Below are 21742 nucleotides of genomic sequence, written 5' to 3' on the forward strand. Positions count from 1 at the left end.
CACATGCACATAACATATATAGGCAGTAGCTGATCTACATCTTGGAATGGCTGATTTTGAGTAAATGTGAAAGCGTTATTCAGAGGAGAGGGGTGGTTGTCAGGGAACATGGGGAGGGCCCAGCCATACCTATCCTATCCCCTCCCTAGGAGAATTTAGCCATTTTGGTCTGCACTGTCCACTTGGGGATTCTTTTCGGGCCCACTAAACAGACTCATCAACCCCCTATAGCCACCATTGACATCAAAGGACAGGGCAGAGAGCACGTTGATGATGCCAGCCTGTAGCCTGCACTTGTGTGACCTTAAGAGTGAAGGCCCCCTTGCCCTTTGCACCCAGGATGCCTCATTCTTCTCACTCCGGCCTCAGGTATGGTCTGGGAGCTGGCCTTTGAGCTCTCCAAATAAAGCTCAGGTGTGAGAGAAGGAAATCCGTGGTCCCCATCTGTTCTTACAGCTAACTAATAGTTCCTCCTAGTCCAGATGCAATGTACTAAAGGGTCATTTAGATGGCCATTTTTACCAAGAGCAATGTTGCCTAGCAACATAGTTGACATACTATCTTTATCAGGTTTCCAGGGGAACAGAGCTAGAAAGTGAATGGAAAGTTCAAATGCTAATGCAGACTGGCAAAGGGTTTGGTTAACCCTTTAGTACCTTGTCAGTTCCCTTCTATAGTGAGGCAGAAGTGCCTGAAGGCTGGATGGAATGTGCCACTTGCTGCTGGCTACCTTTCTTGCCTGGGGGAGCAGCCTATCAAGGAGCTGAGGTGGGGTGGTACTCTCTAGTGTTAAGGATAGGGTCAGATCCAACCCCAAAGTGCTCACTGCCTCAACTCCCTGGCATGGAGGAATGAGATAGGCTTCCAAGATGTCTCATCCTGCCTCTGCAGCCCTCTAAACCACAGTATTTCATAGTGTGCGTGTGTGTGTGTGTGTGCACGCGCGCGCGCAGGCGCGCACTGGTACTGGAGCTTCAACTCAGGACTTTGATTGTCCCTTAGTTTTTGGCTAAAGCTAGCACTCTACCACTGGAGCCACAGCTCCACTTCCAGCTTTTTAGTGGTTAATTGGAAATAAGAGTCTCTCAGACTTGTCAGCTGGACTGGCTTTGAGCCAGCATTTTCAAAATCTCAGCCTCCCAGGCTGGGAATATGGCCAGTGGTAAAGTGCTTGCCTCATATACATGGAGCCCTAGGTTTGATTCCTCAGCACTACCTATATAGAAAAAAGCCGGAAGTAGCGCTGTGGCTCAAGTGGTAGAGTGCTAGCCTTGAGCAAAAAGAAGCCAGGGACAATGCTCAGGACCTGAGTCCATGCACCAGGACTGGCAACAAAAACAAAACAAATAAATCAAATCTCAGCCTCCCTAGTACCTAGGATTGTAGGAGTGAGCCACTAGCAGTTTCACCACTCTGAGCCTCCATACTGTAACTATAAAATGGGAATAGCACCACCCACTTAGGGAGTTTTGTGAGACTTCAATGACTTTGAATGTCTCAAATTTTTGTTCAGTCTTGATTCCCAGAGATTTGCCTAGGCCTGGTAACCAGCCCATGCTCAGTATTTGCTGAATGAATAAATTGTATATAAATAAAGAACCTCATCCATGATTTGGGGAAATCATGTTTTTAATCATTGTTAGCCTCCTGCCCCATTGGGAATGTTTTCTGGACTATTTCTTGTGGGTATGCCCATGGATGCCATTTCATTGGCATTCTACCTTCCTGCCCCTAGCCTCGAAGCTACTTAGCAATAGGGGGTCCTGAGTACCCCTGACCATGCTCTCTGCATCCTCAGCAATGGAGCAGAGATGTGGAGGCAGTTAATACTGCGTAAGCCCAGCTGTGATGTCCGGGACCTGCTAGATCTGCTCCTGACCAGCCTGAAGGAGAAGCCTGTCACCAAGAAGGGCCGAGCCTCCATTGTACCCCTGGCGGTGAGGACCAGGCCTGGAAGCCCTCCTCTTGCTGGGCTCACCTGCTTCCAGGGCCCCACCTGCCTCCACTAAGGGTTGGGCATGGAACCCAAACTTTTTCAGGCTGGATCAAAGCAAAGCACAGGAGGTCAGGCCTCAGCCATCTGGGCTGGGAAGATGGATGGACCAGGTCACACCACTGCCTCCCCTCCCACCCTCCTCCCCTAGGCAGCCAGCGGCCTATGTGAGCTCCTGTCTGTCAACAGCTGCGTGGGCCGTGTGCGGCGCATCTACCCCCAGCTGCTCCTGGCCCTGCTCATTCAAGTCCACTACCACATTGGCCTCAACCTGCCTGGCCGCATCCCTCCTCCTCGCAAGGACACTGAGAACGACTCACAGAATCTCCCCTTTGTACCTGTTCGGTATGTTCTGGCAGTGGGGCAGGCCTCCCAGCCAGAGCCCCTCAAAAGCCTCTAGGGCAATAAAACCAGGCAAATTAGCTCTGGAACTGGGGGAGAAAACAGAAGCTTACTTGAATATTATTAGAGTTACCTTATTGACTGTTTAACAGCTACTTTTGAATATTTATTCTGTGCATCCATCCACTGGACTTAGTACAGAAGGAATCAGCCTCTCCTAGGAGTTCAGCACTTCATTTTCTTCCTCCTTCCCAGAAGTATTATTTGCATCAGTATTATTCTACTCCCTATCAGTTTATCTTATTTACTTGTGTATGTTACTGCTACTGGAACTTGAAATCAAGGCTTTGCACTCTTGTTTGGCTCTTTGTATATTAAAAAAAAATAATAAGTCAGCCAGGTGCCAGTGCATGGCTCATGTCTACAATCCTAGCACTCAGGAGGTTCAGATCTGAGGATCATAGTTCAAATCCAGCCTGAGCAGGAAAATCTCTGAGACTCATCTCCTATTAGCCACCAGAAAACTAAAAGTCATGCTATGGCTTAAAGTGGTAGAGTACTAGCCTTGAGCAAAAGAGCTTGGGGACAGTGCCGAGGCCCTGAGTTCAAGCCCCACAACTGGCAAAGGAAGGAAGGAAGGAAGGAAGGAAGGAAGGAAGGAAGGAAGGAAGGAAGGAAAGAAGGAAGGAAGGAAGGAAGGAAGGAAGGAAGGAAGGAAGGCTGTAGTTATATGCTGGTTTGGCACTTAACCTTCATTCAGAAATTTATTATTATTTTTACCCAGCCACACTCATCATTTCTTTCTTCTATGGCTCCTGCTATGTTATGCTTAGTGGGTATAGAGAACTGGGAATGCAGCTGTGCAGCTGGGCTTGGAGTCAGAAGGTCTTAGATGCAAATGATCACCTCATGCTTTGTTCTTTGGGAAAACCAATTTAACCTCTTGTGGCTGGTTTCCTTGTCTGTGAAATGGTGAGGGGTTCCTGCCCTACAGGTGTGTTGTAAGTACCAAACAAGATCATACCCAGCACTAGCCACACACCTGCCATCTGTTTGCTCTCCATTCTGATTCCCCTCACACAAATCGGGGCTGCTTCAAAGGGGTCGCCCTTGCCTCAGATTGCTGCAGCTTCTGGGGAAACAGAGGAGAAGAGAAGGAAAAGGTGCAGCAGCATTCCTATCAGCAGTAGGAGGATCACAAAGAAGAAGGCTTTCTGCTTCTGAGTGATAAAGGGCACAGCCTCCATGAGGAGGACTTGGCCTACAGGACAGTGTGTGTGACTACTACACCATAGGTGACTGTTACCCCCAGGAGCTCATTAGAGCTTCAAGGGCCCCTAAAGCCTTCCTTCACCCAGCCTGCTCAGTTCCCAGGTGGGAGAGCTCCCCAGGGGCTTCTGCTATGTGATTAGGTGGGAATCACTCCTGAAGGGTCCTGAGGCAGGAAAGGACCCTTGAGCAGGAGACTGGGTGCCCAAGTGAACAGAGGGGACTGTTCTGCAAGCCATCATCCCAGGCTTGATGGGCAGTCATGGGGTGGGACAAGGAAGACCAGGGAGGCTGGAGAAGCTTGGCCTGGCCTCCTCCTCCAGGGAGGGAGGCTCAGGAGAAAAGGTATGGTTAAAGCTGTCTTCTCAAGGAGGGTAGTGTTGCTTGTTTCCTCTTTTGTTCAGTAAGCTACATATTTGTAATGAGCCACATTTGTGGATCCAGTGAAAAACAGTATTAATATAGTGGGGAGAAGATTATAGAGCTAGATGGCTGCAGATAGTGGGAGAGGCTGGTGGAAGGAGGCCAGTGGTGAGAGGCGAGTGCAGAGAAGTTTAGCCTGCTAGGGTCAGGGTGGACCTAATGCCTCACCCCCTTGTCTTGGCAGCTGGGTGGTGAGGGTGGTGAAGACCCTGCTGCTGAAGATGGGCTGCTCTTACGAGGCCACATTTCTGGAGGACCAGGGAGGCTGGGAGCTCATGGGGCAGGCAGAAAACCACCATCGGGCAGTGTCACTGCTGGCAAGGTGAGGTGGGGCTGGCATAGGGCCGAATGGGCAGAAACTTCAGATCCTTAGACAGACTGAGGCTGGCATCTGAGCAAGACTCCATGTTCCCTCCTTCCCATCCCTGCCTCCCACATGGCCCTGTGCAGCCTAGCTCTTCATCTGATCTGTCCTAATGATTTCCCTGTGCCCTTAGGAAAGTCACCTTAGCACTCCAGTCTCAGTTTCCCCAGCTGTACGAAGAAACAAACCTTATAGCCTCTAGTTCATGCCTATAATCCTAGCTTCTTAGGAGGCTGAGATTTGAGGACTGAGGTTTGAAGCCAGCTCAGGCAGAAAAGTCCCCATGAGACTCTTATCTCTAATTAACCACCAAAAAGTTAGAAATGGAGCTGTGGCTCAAATGGTAGAGTGCCAGCCTTGGGTGAAAAGGCTAAGGAACAGAGCCCAAGCTCTGAGTTCAAGTCCCATTACAGGCACAAAAATAAATTAAATCTGATGGCCTCTGGGATGTCTCTGAGGTGGAACAGCTGGAACACAGAATCTTGGTGACCCTGACTGTTACAGCCAGCCCTTACCCAGCAGTTCCTCAGGGAATGGGAGGGCCTGAGGAACTGTTTCCCTGACACATACCAGGGCCATGGTGCAGTACTCCTGCCAGGAGTTGTGCCGCATCCTCTACCTGCTCATCCCACTCCTGGAGCGAGGGGACGAGAAGCACAAGATCACAGCCACCGCCTTCTTCGTGGAGGTACTGAGCAGGCCAGGCCTGGGGGTGTGGTGGTGGGATGTAGAGCTCATCCCAGACTCAGATCACATTGGAGGTTGCTTCTCTTGTGGGAATTGTGCTCTACAAGCCTTTCTCCCTCCCTTATCCCCTCCCCCTCCTCCTCTGCTCTCCAATCCATTTTCCCCAGTGCCCTACCCATGTGATCACCAACTATTGCTAGGCACTCTTGTGGGCCAGACACCAGAGATGCAAATATGAACTTGAGTTCACTTTGGCTTCAAAATGTTCTTGGTGTGTGGCGGGGAATGTGGCTTAGCGGTAGAGTGCTTGCCTAGCATACACAAAGCCCTGGGTTTGATTCCTCAGTACCACATAAACAGAAAAGGCTGGAAGTGGCGCTGTGGCTCAAGTGGTAGAGTGCTAGCCTTGAGCAAAAAGGCTCAGGGACAGTGCTCAGGCCCTGAGTTCAAGCCCCAGGACTGGCAAAAAAAAAAAAAAGAAAGAAAAAAAAAATAAGAAAAAGGACACAGCAAAATGTTCTTGGTGTGGCAAGGGCACCAGAGGTCCCCATTTTAACATGAGCATGGCATTGCGTAACTAAGCTGGGCAGTGAGGGTGGGGCTTTAGGCAGGGCTTCCAGCAGGAAGTGACCTCAAAGGCAAGTGAGTGTTGTTGGGAGATGCTGGGAGCAGATGCCCGGGAGTCAGGAGGAAGTGGGAGGGACTGGCCCAGAGGGGGAGATTGACTAATGTGTACTGAGCACCCCATTCTTAGCTAGTTACCTCTAGAAACACAGAGGCTAGTTCATGGCCCATTTCAGAGGAGGAAGCCAAGGCACAGCTTTCTGTATGTTCCCAAGGCCCAAGCAGTAGATTCAGGATGCAGACCAAAAGATTTGGGCTCTAACACACACACACACACACACACACACACACACACACACACACACACACACGTACACACGTCTCTCTCCTTTAGCTTATTGTGGTGAGATACACGTAACACAAGAGGTGCCAGAATACCATTTTTAAGTGCTAATCCAGTGGCCTTAAGTACGTGCAAGTCATTAAGCCATCAGACATCAAGACTATTTTTATCTTCCCCTGCTGAAACATGGCACCCATGGATCCCTCATCCCTCATCCCTCATCTCCTCCCCACCAGGAGCTTCTGTTCTTCATTCTATGAGCTCACTGTCCCTGTCCTGCACATATGCTCTCTTATAGCATCTTGGAGGTTTACCCAGTGGCAGCAGGTGGAAGGAATTTTCTTCCTGCTAATGGCTGCACCACACCTCATTGCATGCATGACACATTTTGTAAAGCTCTCTTCACCACCACTCACCTGTCTTTTTCACCCGACACTTGTCATGCAGTAGACCCAGATGTCACCAGACTCTGTCCAGTAGGGTTTACAGGCAGGAAGCTAGCTCACTGCTTGCACGGAGGGAAGAAAGGGAAGGCATCCTAGAGGAGGCAATGTTTTTTGTTTTTTTCAAGCTGGACCTCAACAGGTAGCAGCATGGACATTCTAGACCCTTCTTGTGTCTTTTCTGCTCCTCAGGGCTGTGAATGTGGGAAGAAGGGGCCATGTGAGGTTTACATTGCAACAGCAGGTCCAACCCTGGTGTGACAGCAGAATGTGTCATTGCCAGAGAGAGCAAACCTGGTCTTGAGTTCTAGAGTCCTGAGTTCTAGCCCTAGCTCTATCAAGTTGTACTTCTGATTTCTCTAACCTGGTGAGGGAAAGAAAGAAGGTATCATTTTGTGTAGGCCTGTGTGCCAAACACAGTGTCAACCCTTTTTTCTTCTACCCCACCAACCCAGGCAACTGTGCAAAGGAAGCATCATGCTAGTGATAAGATGTGGTTGGGTAGTTTTCATGGTCACACAGCTCAAGAGTCAAGAGACTCCTGATTTGTCCTTGTCAGCTCTGGAAGAGGCCTCTCTCTGAGGCTGCTTGTGGCTGCCCAGGGAAGACAGGGGATAGCTTGGAAGGGCCATGTACAAGCACAGATTCCCAAGGCTGAGATTTTGGAAGGAGCCATGAGACATCATGTGGGAATCAGAGTGGAGAGTGCGGCTGGAAATATGGCCTAGTGGTAAAGTGCTCACCTCGTATACATGAAGCCCTGGGTTCGATTCCTCAGCACCACATATATAGAAAATGGCCAGAAGTGGCACTGTGGCTCAAGTGGCAGAGTGCTAGCCTTGAGCAAAAAAAAAGAAGCCAGGGACAGTGCTCAGGTCCTGAGTCTGAGGCCCAGGACTGGCAAAAAAAAAAAAAAAAAAAAAAACACCCCAAAACAAACAAAAGAGTGGAGAGTATGCCCCAGCAGAAAGGATGCAACAGCCAGTTTTCCAGTCAACTGTTGGCTTTGTATGCCTGCAAAGGTGGGCAGAGGCTGAATGTGCTGATCCCAGTGCCTGGGAGAGCAGGGGCTTCTGGCTTTTGACTCTGGAGTATGTTGACTCCTTTAGCTGCTCCAGATGGAACAGGCACGCCGGATCCCTGAGGAGTACTCTCTTGGGAGGATGGTGGAAGGCCTGAGCCACCGCGATCCCATCATGAAGGTGCTATCCATCCGAGGCCTGGTCATCCTGGCCCACAGATCTGAGAAGGTGAGTGAGGGCAGAGGGAATCCAGTCCAGGCACTGGGTTAGAGCAAGATAGATCTCAGCTGTCATCATCTCTTAGATATTAGCAGCTGGAGTCAGAGTCTGTGTCTGGCTTTAGTGTTCTCAGCTGTAAAATGGATCTGCCTTCTTATTTTTATATATTTTAATATCAACAGTTCCGGATCTAGGTTTGTACAGTCACTTTAAAGATGCTATACAGAAGAAAGGGGTGATAGCTATTATTCCTAGTCATAGATTAGGAAACAGAGGTCCAACTCCTGAGGTGTGTACCATCAGCATTGCTTTTCTCCCCCTGGTACAATTGCAGCTTAAGATGTAGCCAGGATAAAGGGACAGGACATAGACTCAAAAGCGTGTGTGTGTGTGTGTGTGTGTGTGTGTGTGTGTCTTGATACTGGGGCTTAAACTCAGGGGTGGGTGCTATTACTTAGCTTTCTTTGCTCAAAATTGGTGTTCTACCACTTGAGCCATAGCTAGGATTACAAGGGTGAGCCACTAGTGCCTGGCTTGAAGCTTTTTTTTTTTTTTGTCAGTCATGGGGCTTGAACTCAGGACCTGGGCACTGTCCCTGAGCAATTTTGCTCAAGACTAGTGCTCTGCCACTTTGAGCCACAGTGCCACTTCTAGTTTTCTGGTCACTAATTGGAAATTATTATCCCAGGCTGGCTTTGAATCTCAATCCTCAGACCTCAGTCTCCTGAGTAGATAAGTTTACAGGCGTGAGCCACCAGCTTAGGAGATAACTCTTAATGCTCATGTTATTTATTTAATGCCAAAGTAGGAGACCAACAACAAGTGGCTTCAGGGACGTAGGCCAGAGAGGAGTCAGCAAGGCCTGAGGGAAGATGTTCAGGCAAGAGACAGGGCTTAGGCAAGGATCCTGGGCCTGGAGTAGGGCCACCCAGTTCAGCCCGGGTGATTCAGAGGCCCAGGAAGAACCCTATCTCACATCCTTCTGCCACACAGATGGCTAAGGTTCAGGCCCTCCTGCCATCCATGGTGAAAGGCTTGAGGAGTGTGGACGGCATGCTGGTGGTGGACGCGGCCCACAACCTCAAGACCATATTCAAAGGCCAGGGCTGGAAGGCGACAGATAGCTCTGTCTACGTGGAGATGCTGCAGATCCTGCTGCCCCACTTCAGTGATGTAAGGAATCCCATGGGGGAGGGGCATAGTGAAGGTGGCTCTTTACCACCTGGGGTACAGTATCTCTCCTGTCTACCGTATCCGATCCTGGAATGGCCAAATCAATCAGCACAGTGGGAAACCTGGATCCAACTGGTCCATTTCTTTTGCAGTTGTTCATCCAGAGAAGGCTCATCATTCTTAATGGTCCTTGGAGGGAGCTCTTCTTTAAATTTTTTTTTTTTTAATTTTTGACCGTACTGAATTTGAATTCTACAACTGAGCCATGCCTCCAGCTCAAGTTTTTTTTTTTTTTTTTTGCCAGTCCTGGGCCTTGGACTCAGGGCCTGAGCAGTCCCTGGCTTCTTTTTGCTCAAGGCTGTAGCACTCTGCCACTTGAGCCACAGCGCCCCTTCTGGCCATTTTCTATATATGTGGTGCTGAGGAATTGAACCCACGACTTCATGCATACAAGGCCAGCACTCTTGCCACTAGGCCATATTCCCAGCACCCAGCCCAAGTTTTTGATGGTTATTTTGGAGATGGAGTCTCTTAGACTTTTCCACCCAGACTGACTTTGAACCACAATCGTCTGGATCTTGGCCTCCTGAGTATCTAGGATTACAGGCATGAGCCACCAGCACCTAGTTGGGAGTTCTACTTCTATAATTGAATCTCTCCAGAGGTAGTGAACTTACTGCCACTGGTCTGCCTTTAAAGGGGGTGCTTTTTGCCAGGTGCTGGTGACTCACACCTCTAATCCTAGCTATTCAGGCGGCTGAGATCTGAGGATCATGTTTGGAAGCCAGCTTGGGCAGAAACATCTGTGAAACTTTTATCTCTAATTAATCATATACACACAAAAAAAGCCAGGAGTGGCGCTGTGGCTCAAGTAGCAGAGTGCCAACCCTTGAGCAAAAGAAGCTCAGGGACAGTGCCCCTGAGTGCCTGAGTTCAAGCCCCAGAGCTGGCACAAAAAAGAGGGGTGGTACTTTTTTTTTTTTTTTTTTTAGCAGTTTTAGTGAGGGGCCCTTTTCTTACCTGACATAAAGACACCATTTAGGCCGAGTACCAGTGGCTTATGCATGTAATCCTACCTACTCATGAGGCTGAGATCTGAGGATTGTGGTTCAAAGCCAGCCTGGGCAGGAAAGTCACACACAAAAAAATCAAACAAACAAAAAAATCCTTTAGGTTAGGGGGAGTCCTGGCTGGGAAGAAAGGAGAGCTTCAGACTTAAGCTCAGTTGAGGGGAGCACCACCATTTGAGCTTGGCTGTCCTCTCTGGGAGAGAGCTTCTGACTGGGGGAAGGGAAGGTCATGGAGCCGCCTCCTGGAGGAGGGGTGCCCCTAAGCCTCCCATCTGCCACAGTCAAGAGAGAATGTGCGCATCTCCTGCATCAACCTGTATGGGAAGGTGGTTCAGAAGCTCCGGGAGCCCCGAACACAGGCCATGGAGGAGCAGCTGATTGGCACCCTGGTGCCCCTACTGCTGATTATGCAGGAAGGCAACCCCAAAGTGGTCCAGGTGAGTGAGCACAGGCACGGGGCCCTCTCTTTCACTCCTAAGCCCTGCTGGGGTACCTCCCACTGCAGAAACCAGTTCAAGACCACAAACAACCCATCAAAGGCTGTTTATTTCCCTCCAACCAGATGTGTTTCCCAAAGGCATCCATGTTTATCTTCCTTCTCAAAATAACCAACTTCATAATTGTACATTTCAGATAAGATTGAGTTTCCAGTGCAATTTTTACACATTTTTCTTTTCTTTTTTTCTGGAACATTCTGGCTATCCTAGAATCCCATGACTTTGGTATTCTCTTTCTTATCTATTCCCAGAAATGTTTGAAGACCCTGTTTCGTTGCTCCTGCTTCATGGCTTGGGAGTTACCCAAAAGAGCTTATAGCCACAAGTCCTGGGACAATCAGCAGCAGACAGTGGCCAAAATCTGCAAGTACCTTGTGAGTGCTTCCAGAAACTACCATGGCTCCTTCCTTTCATATCAGCACCTTGACTGACTGATTCCACCACCTCCTACAAGTCACTGGCTCCAGACCCTCTAGCTTTATCTCTAACTCCCCCAGCCCTTAGGGATGCTCTCCACTGGTCACTGGCCGCCTTCCATGACCCCACAGCTCAGTTGGACTTCTGCCTTTCCTTTCCACTTCAAAGCTAGAGTCATACAGGGTTTCTTCTTCCTCTCCCCTTTCACATTTGTTCTATGTTATTTAATTTTGTGCCAGTATTGGGACTTGAACTCAGGACCTGGGCATTGTTCCTGAGATTTTGTGTTCCAGCATAAGTGCTCTACCACTTGAGCCACGGCTCCACTTCTGGCATTTTTGGAGGGGACAGGGTGCTTAATTGGAGATGAGTCTTATAGACCTCTTTCCTGCCTGGGCTGGCTTCAAATCTTGATCCTCAGATCTTAGCCTCCTGGGTAGCTAGGATTATAGGCATGAGCACTGGCACCAGCTTAGCTTAAGTTATTTTTTTAGATAGGGTCTCTTCCAGTTTACTATGTAGACTGTTTGCCACAAAAAATGCTAGAAACCTACATTAGAAAAGTTATTGTTGGGCTGGGAATGTGGCTTAGCAGTAGAGTGCTTGCGTAGCATGCATGAAGCTCTGGGTTCCATTTCTCAGCACCACATAAACAAAAAAAGCCAGAAGTGGTCCTGTGGCTCAAGTGGTAGACAGTGCTAGTCTTGAGCAAAAGCAGCTCAAGCCCCAGTTCAAGGCCCTGAGTTCAAGCCCCAGGACTGGCAAAAAATTACTGTTATTATAAAGGTGTACAGAGGAGTTACAGTTACATAAGTCAGGTAAAGAGTACATTTTTTTTTTTTTTGTCAATCATGGGGCTTGAACTCAGGGCCTGGGTGCTGTTTCTGAGCTATTTGGTGGAGGCTAGAGTTCATTTCCAGTTTTCTGGTAGTTAATTGGAGATAGTTTCATGGACTTTCCTTCCCTGGGCTGGCTTTAAACTATGATCCTCAGATCTCAGCCTCCTGAGTAGCTAGGGTTATAGGCATGAGCCACCAGCACCCAACAAAGAGTACATTTCTTTTTGGACAATGTCATCCCTTTCCTTACTCTCTCCCAGTTTTCCCCTCCCATTCCCACCCACAAGTTGTATAGTTCATTTTCAATGTACTGTCTAGTGAGTAGCACTGTTGCATAATTCACTATTTGTTCCTCCATTTCTGGGCTCCTCCATTACGCTCCTAAAGATAGATAAATGAACAAACAGGACAAAAAGAAAACAAAAACAATAAAAATAAACCCCTTGTTTACATTTTCTGGAGTTCATTTTGATAAATATTATTTTATATGATCAGATACACATAGGCTTTATGCCCTTGTGAGAAACCTATGTTATTATTAGCCAATAATTAATAACCAGTTTAGGTTAGTTAAAACACTGTGCTCAGTTCTCTGCGGCTTGTGGCTGTTTTTGCGACCTTCTGTGGTGGATCCTTCTGGATTTCATCTTCTTTTTTGCCGGTCCTGGGCCTTGGACTCAGGGCCTGAGCACTGTCCCTGGCTTCTTTTTGCTCAAGGCTAGCACTCTACCACTTGAGCCACAGCGCCACTTCTGGCTGTTTTCTATATATGTGTGCTGGGGAATCAAACCCAGGACTTCATGTATTCAAGGCAAGCACTCTTGCCACTAGCCCATATTCCCAGCCCTTATCTTCTTTTTTGCACTATAAGCTATGGGCCGTTTTGCTCATGTGTAGGTGGACTTCTAGCCCTGGCTTTAAGAAGGGGTTGGTAACTTATCAGTGTGCTCATTTACTTACTCATTCATTTAGCTATCACTTTTGGGGTACCAATTCCCAACTCAGGCCCTGTCCAGGTGTTAAGGGCTCTGAGCTGAAGGACAGTCTCTTGTTTTCGGGAGCATGCTATACATTGTGACAGTGTCACAGGTATTAACATGTTGCAGGGCCATCAAGCATGGCAAATGAACTCTACCTGAGGGTTGTAGAAAGCTTTAGGGAGGAGATGACACCCAGGTTGAGGCTAGAAGGATAAAAGGTGACATAACAGGTGAGGAAGAGAGGGAAGGGCACTCTATAAATAAATAGGAGCAACTGCTTGTTGAAAGTACAGATCATGAATAGCAGGCATGCCATGTCATTGTTCTAGAATATGTTCTGGAACCTGGTCTAGAGCATGGCAGTGGAGGCTTTGGTAGGAAGAAGGATGTGGGATACAGAATGTGACCATAAAGTCTTTACCTACCACATCCTGGAGTTCAGACCAGACAGTGGCCTTGGCCATGAGGAGAATGATTAGGTCAGATTTCTCTTCATGTCCCCCTACAACCTCTCAGCTAGGTCAGCTTCTACTACCAGACCCTCTGACTACCATGACCAGACTATATGGCATAAAACCCTGTCACTGCTCTGCCATGAACAGTTAGTACCTCCAAGCATGAGGAAACCCCATTCCTGCCTGGCTTTTAAGACTCTCAGTTTATCCCCTGCTGCTTTACAATGTGAATCCTTTACCTTTGTCAAACCGGTCTCCTTATCTGTCGTGTCTCTTGAATGCCACAACTTTGGTGGAATTCGGGGTGGGGGAGTGTGGATCGAAAGGAGACTCCCCAGTGCAGGAATATTATTGATTAGTTGTTGAAATTAGCTAAGAGAACTGGGACTTCACCTCTGGGGATCTTGAGCAGAGGGCTAGGCAGCAGAGATGTTTGAGGGCAGGGCACCAGGCTGAGTGGCTGGGCAGGATCACCACCCCTGACTTCAAGGAGAAAAGCTAGGCCCCTGAGAACCCAGAACTTTGGAGATTTCTCTTTGTTCCCAGGTGAACACCCACAGAGACAGCGCCTTGACTTTCCTCAACCAGAGCCTGGAGTACACCAAGAACTCACAGGCCTCCCTCAGGAAGTCCTCAGTCATGTTCATAGGTAACTGCTCTGCAAAACCTCTCCCAGTACCAGGGCTCTGCCCACTCTCCATTCTCTCGGGCTGCCACCAGCCCTTTTGGCAGTTGAGCAATGCCTCCCCTAAGGTATAAAGCTTGGCCAGCAGTTTGCTTTGGTGCACATTAAATGGTCTTCTCCTTTTTAAGATCATGACCTAGGACATGGGTCATAGGCTGGATTCAGATTGAAATCTTTGTGCAGTTCATTGCATGTGCAACTATACTCAGCTGAGCTGCTGTTATCCTCTGGAGTACAGAATGGGGCCAAGCCTCATGGGAACTGGAGCAAATCCCCCACTGACTATAGCAGCAGAAGCCAAGCAGCAGGGTGGAGAGGAGGGTAGAATCTCAGTTCATGATCTCTTCTCTCTCTGTCTCTGTCTCTCTGTCTCTTTCCCTCTCTCAATCACTCTCTAAACCTCCATTTCCTCATCTGTAAGATGGGTATCAACTCCCATTTCACAGACAGGATGAGAATATTTTTTAAAAGATAAGACCTATCATGTTGAGATGCTCAATTCATTTCCTCCATTCTTTTTATTGTTCACAGTCCAAACCTCTGCCTTTTTTTGGGAAAAAACAAATAGCACATCCTTTTATTCAGAATTCCTCCCAGAATCCCCTTATGATTGTGTGCCAGGTGGCCATCTCTGCCTCTATAAACCATACTGTATCATACCATATCATACCTCTGTTCACCTGCCCTCAATAACCATATTCTCCACCACAGACCAGGAGACCTTGCTGCAGAGAGGCCTGGAGCTTATGACCTCTGTATAGTCATGTTTCTTTTATTGCCTTCCCTCAATTAATTTACCCCTTTTCATCCATCTATTCATCTATCCATCCATCTACCCATCTCATCCTAGCCCCTCACTCATCACCATCCATTCACCCACTCATGTGCCCATCCATCCATCCATCCATCCTTCAATCCATCCATCTGCCTATTCATCCAGTAATCAATCTATCAGTCTAGCTACATACCTGCCTACTCATCCATCCACCAATATATCTACCCATCCATTTAGTCACCTTCCCAACTCATGTAGTAATTCATTCATCTATCCATCCATCTACCCATCCATCCATCTGCCTATTCATCCACTCATCAATCTATCAATCTATCCACATACCTGCCTACATATCCATCCATCCATCTATCCATCAATCACCCTACTCATCCATTCACCAAGCTGCCCACACATGTAGCCATTTATCCATCTATCCATCCATCCATCTTCCAATCCACCTACATACTCACTTATCCATTATCTATCCATCTACCCACTAGTTCATTCATCCATCTATCTGTATCATCCATTTACCCACCCCACGGAACACATCCACCATCACCCCCATTCATCCACCCATCCATTATCCCACTCATTCATCTATTCACCCACTCCATTCACCCATCCATCCATTTATCTGTTAGCTTACGTAGCAAACACTGATCAGATCTCTTTCTTTGTGTCAGGCATAATGCTTAGGTAAGAGAAACAAATAGCCCTTCAGAGGATGATGCTGATAGGTGTTAGGGAGTGAGGGTGTGATGAGGTGATTAGTCTGATAAATACTACACTGCTCAGAAGCCCCCTTCCCTTTCTCTCTTGCCAGTCCTAGGGGTTGAACTCACGGCCTGGGCATTGTCCTTGAGCTGCTTTGTTCAAGTCTGGCACTTGCTCAAGTCTAGCACTTTTACTTGAGCCACAACACAATGTCCGGCCTTTTCTGTTTATGTGGTACTGAGGAATCAAACCTAGGGCTTCATGCATGCTAGGCAAGTACTCTACCACTGAGCCACATTCCCAGCCTTAAGAAGTCTCTTAATAAGTGACACCTGGGGCCTGGGAATATGGCTTAGTGGTATAGTGCTTGCCTCACATACATGAAGCCCTAGGTTTGATTCCTCAGCGCCACATATATAGGAAAAGCCAGAAGTAGTGCTGTGGCTCAAGTGGTAGAGTGCTAGCCTTAAGCAAAAAGAAGCCAGGGACAGTGCTCAGGCCCTGAGTTCAACGCCTAGGACTGTCAAAAAAAAAGGTGACATCTGTTTCCTAACTGCTGGATTTCTTTAAATCTTGCTCCAATCAAATAATTCTGAAAATATTAGTGTTTAACATCCCATGCTGGGACCTGTGCTGGGGAATTAAAGCTAAGCAGAGCCTAGCTCTGCCCACAACAGTTCTGAATACAGCACAGAGCTTTCTAGCCTCTTGCTTGTTTGTTTGTCAGTCGTGGGGCTTCAACTCAGGGCCTTGGCACTGTCCCTGAGCTCTTTTTGCTCAGATTATTATTATTTATTTATTTATTTTTTGCTGGTCCTGAACTCAGGCCTGGGCACTGTCCCTGAGCCTCTATGTGCTCAAGGCTAGCACTCTACCACTTGAGCCCTGCACCACTTCTGACCTTTTCTGTTTATGTAGTACTGAGGAATTAAACCCAGGGCTTCATGCATGCTAGGCAAGCACTCTACCGCTAAGCCACAGTCCCAGACCTGAATCACAGATCTTTTGTGAGACTCTGCTTCAAAGTTACAAATACTTTCCCTAGAAAAATGCATATATGAGTTAGACATAATGGCACATACCTCTTTTTTGGGGGATGGGGGGTTGGTCATGGGGCTTGAATTATGGGCCTGGGCCCTGTCCCTGAGCTCTTCAGCTTAAAACTAGTGCTCTATCACTTGAGCCACAGCACTACATCTGGCACATACCTCTAATCTCAGGGAAATTGAGAATTCAAGATCAGCCTTGGCTGGCTATTCACACACACACACACACACACACACACACACACGCACAAACACACTGAGTCTATGACTCAAACAGTACAGCACTTGCACAAGCATGATGCTTGAGTTCAAACCACAGTACCACCAGAAAAAAAAAGCTTATGCATATAATTCTGTATACTCCCCTCCAAATGAGCTAAGATCTAATCTGGTGGGATTTAAGATTTATAACCACAAGTAAGATTCCTAGACACTCTGAGAACTGAGGCAGTCACCTAGCATAGGGCTTTCTAGGGGAAAAAAAAGATGGGAGGAAAAGGCATCCTGAGAGGTAAGCAGTGTGGGCACTGGAGGAGCTAGGAATACTGTAGGAAGCCAGGCAGGCATCCAGACTGTAGGCAACATGTAACAGGGCTTGCATAGGGCCGAGAGGCCGTGGGAAGCAGCTTCTGGACCCAGCACGTGGAGTCTCAATGCCTCTGGGGCCCGTGGCAACTACATCTGACTGGTGCCCAAGGTGCTCGGTGTCCTGCATGTTGCTGCTGTTTACACATCCTAGAGCAGTGGGCAGTGGACATCCTCAGACAAGCAAGCAAAGGCCCAAACTAAGGTAGTACTTTCAGAATCATTGGTCTAGATTCTGCCCCATCCTGTGCTATCTTTTTTTTTGGCCAGTCCTGGGCCTTGGACTCAGGGCCTGAGCACTGTCCCTGGCTTCTTCCCGCTCAAGGCTAGCACTCTGCCACTTGAGCCACAGCGCCACTCTGGCCGTTTTCTGTATATGTGGTGCTGGGGAATCGAACCCAGGGCCTCATGTATACGAGGCAAGCTCTCTTGCCACTAGGCCATATCCCCAGTCCATCCTGTGCTATCTTTTACTACTGGACTAACTACCTCTCCCAGGACCCCTCTGGGAGTATCCAAGAATGAAGACGGTCTTCTATGTCTTCATTTGTGGGTTTGGGAGGGTTTAGGGAAGATTCTCTGAGGAGGTCTGGGCCTCTGGTGGGATGGGTGGCATTATGCTGAGGAGCTGGGTGCCCTTACCTTTTGAATTACGCTTCAGGGTCTTTGGTCCCCTGCATGGACAGCATAATGACAGAAGACCGGCTAAATGAAGTGAAAGTCGGTAAGTCATGCCGTGGGCCCGTATTTCTAGGGACAGTGAGACCCTGAGCATCTGAACGGGAAGGGACAAGGACAAAGCAAGTGTCTTCCCTTCACAATCCAGGGAGAAAGCTGTATGAGGTCCCACAGGGTTCCCCAAAAGTAGAACACACAGCCCTACCTGGGGGACCATACAATTTAATAAAAGAAATGACCTCAAAAATAGGGCTAGAAACCACTTAGTGCAGGATATGTAGTTTAGACTTAAGAGGGTACAAGTTTATTTTGTAACTGGGAAAGCTGATAAGAGTTTATAGGAAGGCTGGGGCAATTCCAGAAATACTTCTTAGAGGAGGCAAGCTTTGATTCACACTTTGGAAGCTGGGAACAATTCAAAGAGCTGGAGGAAAGTGAGGTGAGCAGATGTTGCACAGGGGCATCTAAGCCAGGGCCAGAAGGTGGCAAGGAAGGATGAGGAGTGAAACCAGCCTAGAGACCTCATCTTAACAAGTAGCCTTTCTTGCTCCATGATCTAGCTGTGGAAAACTTGAGACATGATCCAGAAGCATCGGTATGCATCTATGCAGCCCAGGCCCAGGAACACATCCTGGCCAGCTGCTGGAGGAACTCGTGGCCTCTGCCACATGGGGACTCATGGGTGTGTGACCCTGCCACCACGCACCGCTGGAACCCCAGCTGTGAGAACCTGCCCACTTCCCACCAGCGGCGCTCCTGGATCATGCAGGCCCTGGGCTCTTGGAAGATAGCCTTGAAGCAATGATGTCACACAGCCCCAGTCCCCAGCTTCAAGTTGGCCAAGCACAGACATGCTCACATAAATGCCACGTGGCTTCCCTCTCCACTCTGAGTGCTTCATGGGAGATGGCTTACTGTTATACTGGGACAAATCTGAGGGAGGGGTATGACCTTCTGTTGATGACTCCGTTGCAGTCTGTTTAGCCTGAGTAAATGGGAAAGCTGAGGTTCAGAGCGGTGCTCATCACAAGCCACTCAGTAAACCCACTACATGTCTCCACTTCCTCTCCCTCATATCACAGGGGCTAAAGGAAGTGGTGATTTGGGTATCCCTCAGAAGAAGGAAGAGAGGGAAAGAAGAGTCCCCCATCCCATGATATCGTATCTTGGAGCTGTGAGTCCTATCCTTAGGTTGTGTGATGTGATGTCCACTTCTGATTCTGGAAGTATTTATAGAGCTTCTGACCTGGGCAGGATTTCTCTGTGTGCAGGCTCTAGGCACTTCTGAGGATTTGAGGCAGAAGGTTCTCACCTAGGGCACTTTTGCCCCTTACAGACTATTTTACAATGTCTGGAGACATTTCTGGTTGTTTCAGCTTGAGGGTGGGTTATGATTAACATCTAGTGGGCAGAGGCCCTGGAGGCCGCCCAACACCCTACAATCACAGGACAGCTTCACAAGGAAGTTGCCAGTAGGGCCAATGTTGAAATTTTGGACTAGTGGAGGTATTTGGGACATATAAAGACACCAACAGCAAGGCAGGGAGGTGTGGGGCTATGGGGTCCAAAGAAGTACCACAGGCCAGCTGGGAGTTGAGATGTCAGAGAAAATTTCCTAGAAAAGATACCACCCAAATGGGAGGTGACCACAAGGTGTCACATGGAGTGGATCAGGGCATGTGGGGCCAAGGACCAACTGCAGATTCCTATAATGGAGGGAGAAGAGGGCCAGGCCACCGAGGCCTTCATCTAGAGTGGGAGAGCATTGGGGGGGGGGGTGTACTCAGTAGGGGAGAGATGTAGACAGATGTTGGCTTTAGAAAGCTCCTTCCTCATGGGGATACAGGAATTCCTAGGCTGGTGAAACAGTAGACTGTAACTATTCTGGGCATGAACTCAACTATAGTAAGTTTATGTGTATCCATGGCCTGGGAACTGCACTTGTGGGAGTCTCTGTGGTCCATAAAGAGAAATGTATGAGGACTTCTATTGTAGCATGCCCTGTGGTGTCAGGAGAGGAAAGCCTGGACATTCATTGAACGTGCTCTATGAACTCTCATGTGCAGTTAGAGGCACAGATAGCACCAATGCCTTGTGTGATAAAGTATGTCACAATGTATGCACAAAAGAACTCACATTTTAGCTAGGCACTGGTGGCTCATGCCTGTAGTTCTAGCTATTCAGGAGGCTGAGATCTGAAGACCACGGTTCATAGCCAGCCTGGGCAGGAAAGTCCATGAGACTTTTTTTTTTTTTTTTTTTTTTTGCCAGTCCTGGGGACTGGACTCAGGGCCTGAGCACTGTCCCTGGCTTCTTTTTGCTCAAGGCTAGCACTCTGCCACTTGAGCCACAGTGCCACTTCTGGCCATTTTCTGTATATGTGGTGCTGGGGAATTGAACCCAAGTCCTCATGTATACAAGGCAAGCACTCTTGCCACTAGGCCATATCCCCAGCCCTCCATGAGACTTTTATCTCCACGTAACCACCAGAAAACTGGAAGTGGTTCTGTGGTTCAAGTTCAAGTGGTAGAGAGCTAGTCTTGAGCTGAAGAGTTCAGGAACAGCACCCAGACCCAGAGTTCAAGCCCCACGACTGACCAAAAAAAATTTTTTTTGATAAGACACATGAAAACACTAGAATGATTGGTTAGGTGGGAGGGAGGAGGAAGGGGTACAAATAGGAGGAGGGGACAAAGGAAGCAAAAGAAAATACTACTTTGCAATAGAACAAAAGGGCTGGGTGGTCAAAATGGACAAGAGTTGGATCAAAATTACTGAGAGGAAATGGTGGCATTGACCACAGAGGGCAGAATGGAGGGGCAGCCAGTCCTGTAGGAGATCAGGAAGGGGAATTCTAGAACACAATAGTTCTCAGGATAGAGGAGGAAGGAAGAGACTAAGGTATTAAGGATAGCATCATGTTGCTGAGTGGATGATTGAGCCAATGGTGACCTCCACATTGAGAAGTAAAGCCAAGATCAGGAGCATGGTGGGAATGGAATGAGGACTGAGAGGCAGGAGTCAAGTCCAGTCTGGAAATGGTAAACTTGAGGGATTTGAGGCAACATGGTTGTGTGGCACCAATCAGATTGGTGGCTACTGCTATACACTTAATATTTGTGTGCCCCTCTCCCCAGATTTGCATTGAAATCCTGATCCCCCCAACATGATGGTGCTAGGAGATGAGGGCTTTAGAGGTGTTTCAGGATTATACCCAAGGTTACTGCCCTTATTAGGCTCCAGAGAGTTTCCTTATCCCTTCTGCATGGAGGAACACAGTGGAGAGATGGCATCCATAAGGCAGGAAGTGGGCCCTCACTAGACATCAAATCTGTCCATGCCTTGGCTCTTGGATTTTATAGTCTCTAAACCTGTGAGAAGCCACAAAGTTTATGAAATTTCGTTTTAGCAGCCTGAATAGATGAACACAGCTGAATGGGGGAGGAACTCTGAAGAGGGGTCCTAGAGAGGTGTCCCAAATGAGATTCATTTTGGGACCAGAAATGTGGTGAGATTCCTTCGGGAGAGAGCATGGAGAGGATAGGTGGGTTGAGGAACTCATGAAGTTGACTACACAATCATCCTCCAATTAAAGGTAGGCCAAGGCCTTTGGGATTCTGGCACTGCTCTACAGCGAGCGGGAAGTAGGGCTATTTCATTTGCACAACACTTTTTACTGCCAAGTATATATATATATATATATATATATATATATATATATATATATATATATATATATATATATATTTTTTTTTTTTTTGGCCAGTCCTGGGCCTTGGACTCAGGGCCTGAGCACTGTCCCTGGCTTCTTCCCGCTCAAGGCTAGCACTCTGCCACTTGAGCCACAGCGCCGCTTCTGGCCGTTTTCTGTATATGTGGTGCTGGGGAATCGAACCTAGGGCCTCGTGTATATGAGGCAGGCACTCTTGCCACTAGGCTATATCCCCAGCCCTGCCAAGTATATTTTTGAACATTACCTCGGGTCTAGGCATCCCTGTGAATGGAGGGAAAGCCAGTCAACTTTACTTCAAAGCCCGTGGAACCCCAGCAGTAGTCTGGCCACACCCTCGAGAAGAACGTCTAGAACGTGAAGCTCGAGAAGCTGCAGAACTTGAAGAAGCTTCAGCTGAGTCGGAGGACGAGATGATCCAGCCTG

At 48.2% G+C, this 21742-nt stretch overlaps 1 protein-coding gene across 1 annotated transcript in view; it reads left to right on the plus strand.

Annotated features, from left to right (window-relative positions):
• Nucleotides 1-18420, plus strand: part of Mroh7 (maestro heat like repeat family member 7) — a 35100-nt gene extending 16680 nt beyond the window's left edge. The window contains exons 12-22 of the mRNA XM_048351395.1: nucleotides 1799-1937; nucleotides 2145-2338; nucleotides 4212-4349; nucleotides 4965-5079; nucleotides 7538-7678; nucleotides 8663-8842; nucleotides 10194-10349; nucleotides 10661-10783; nucleotides 13647-13749; nucleotides 17570-17632; nucleotides 18147-18420. Of these exons, the coding sequence (XP_048207352.1) occupies nucleotides 1799-1937; nucleotides 2145-2338; nucleotides 4212-4349; nucleotides 4965-5079; nucleotides 7538-7678; nucleotides 8663-8842; nucleotides 10194-10349; nucleotides 10661-10783; nucleotides 13647-13749; nucleotides 17570-17632; nucleotides 18147-18391 (1597 nt within the window). The 3' untranslated portion in view covers nucleotides 18392-18420. The remainder of the gene's footprint in view (nucleotides 1-1798; nucleotides 1938-2144; nucleotides 2339-4211; nucleotides 4350-4964; nucleotides 5080-7537; nucleotides 7679-8662; nucleotides 8843-10193; nucleotides 10350-10660; nucleotides 10784-13646; nucleotides 13750-17569; nucleotides 17633-18146) is intronic.
• The last annotated feature ends 3322 nt before the right edge of the window (nucleotides 18421-21742 follow it).

The sequence above is a fragment of the Perognathus longimembris genome, chromosome 7 (assembly GCF_023159225.1).
Source record: "Perognathus longimembris pacificus isolate PPM17 chromosome 7, ASM2315922v1, whole genome shotgun sequence".
NCBI classification, from domain to species: domain Eukaryota; kingdom Metazoa; phylum Chordata; class Mammalia; order Rodentia; family Heteromyidae; genus Perognathus; species Perognathus longimembris.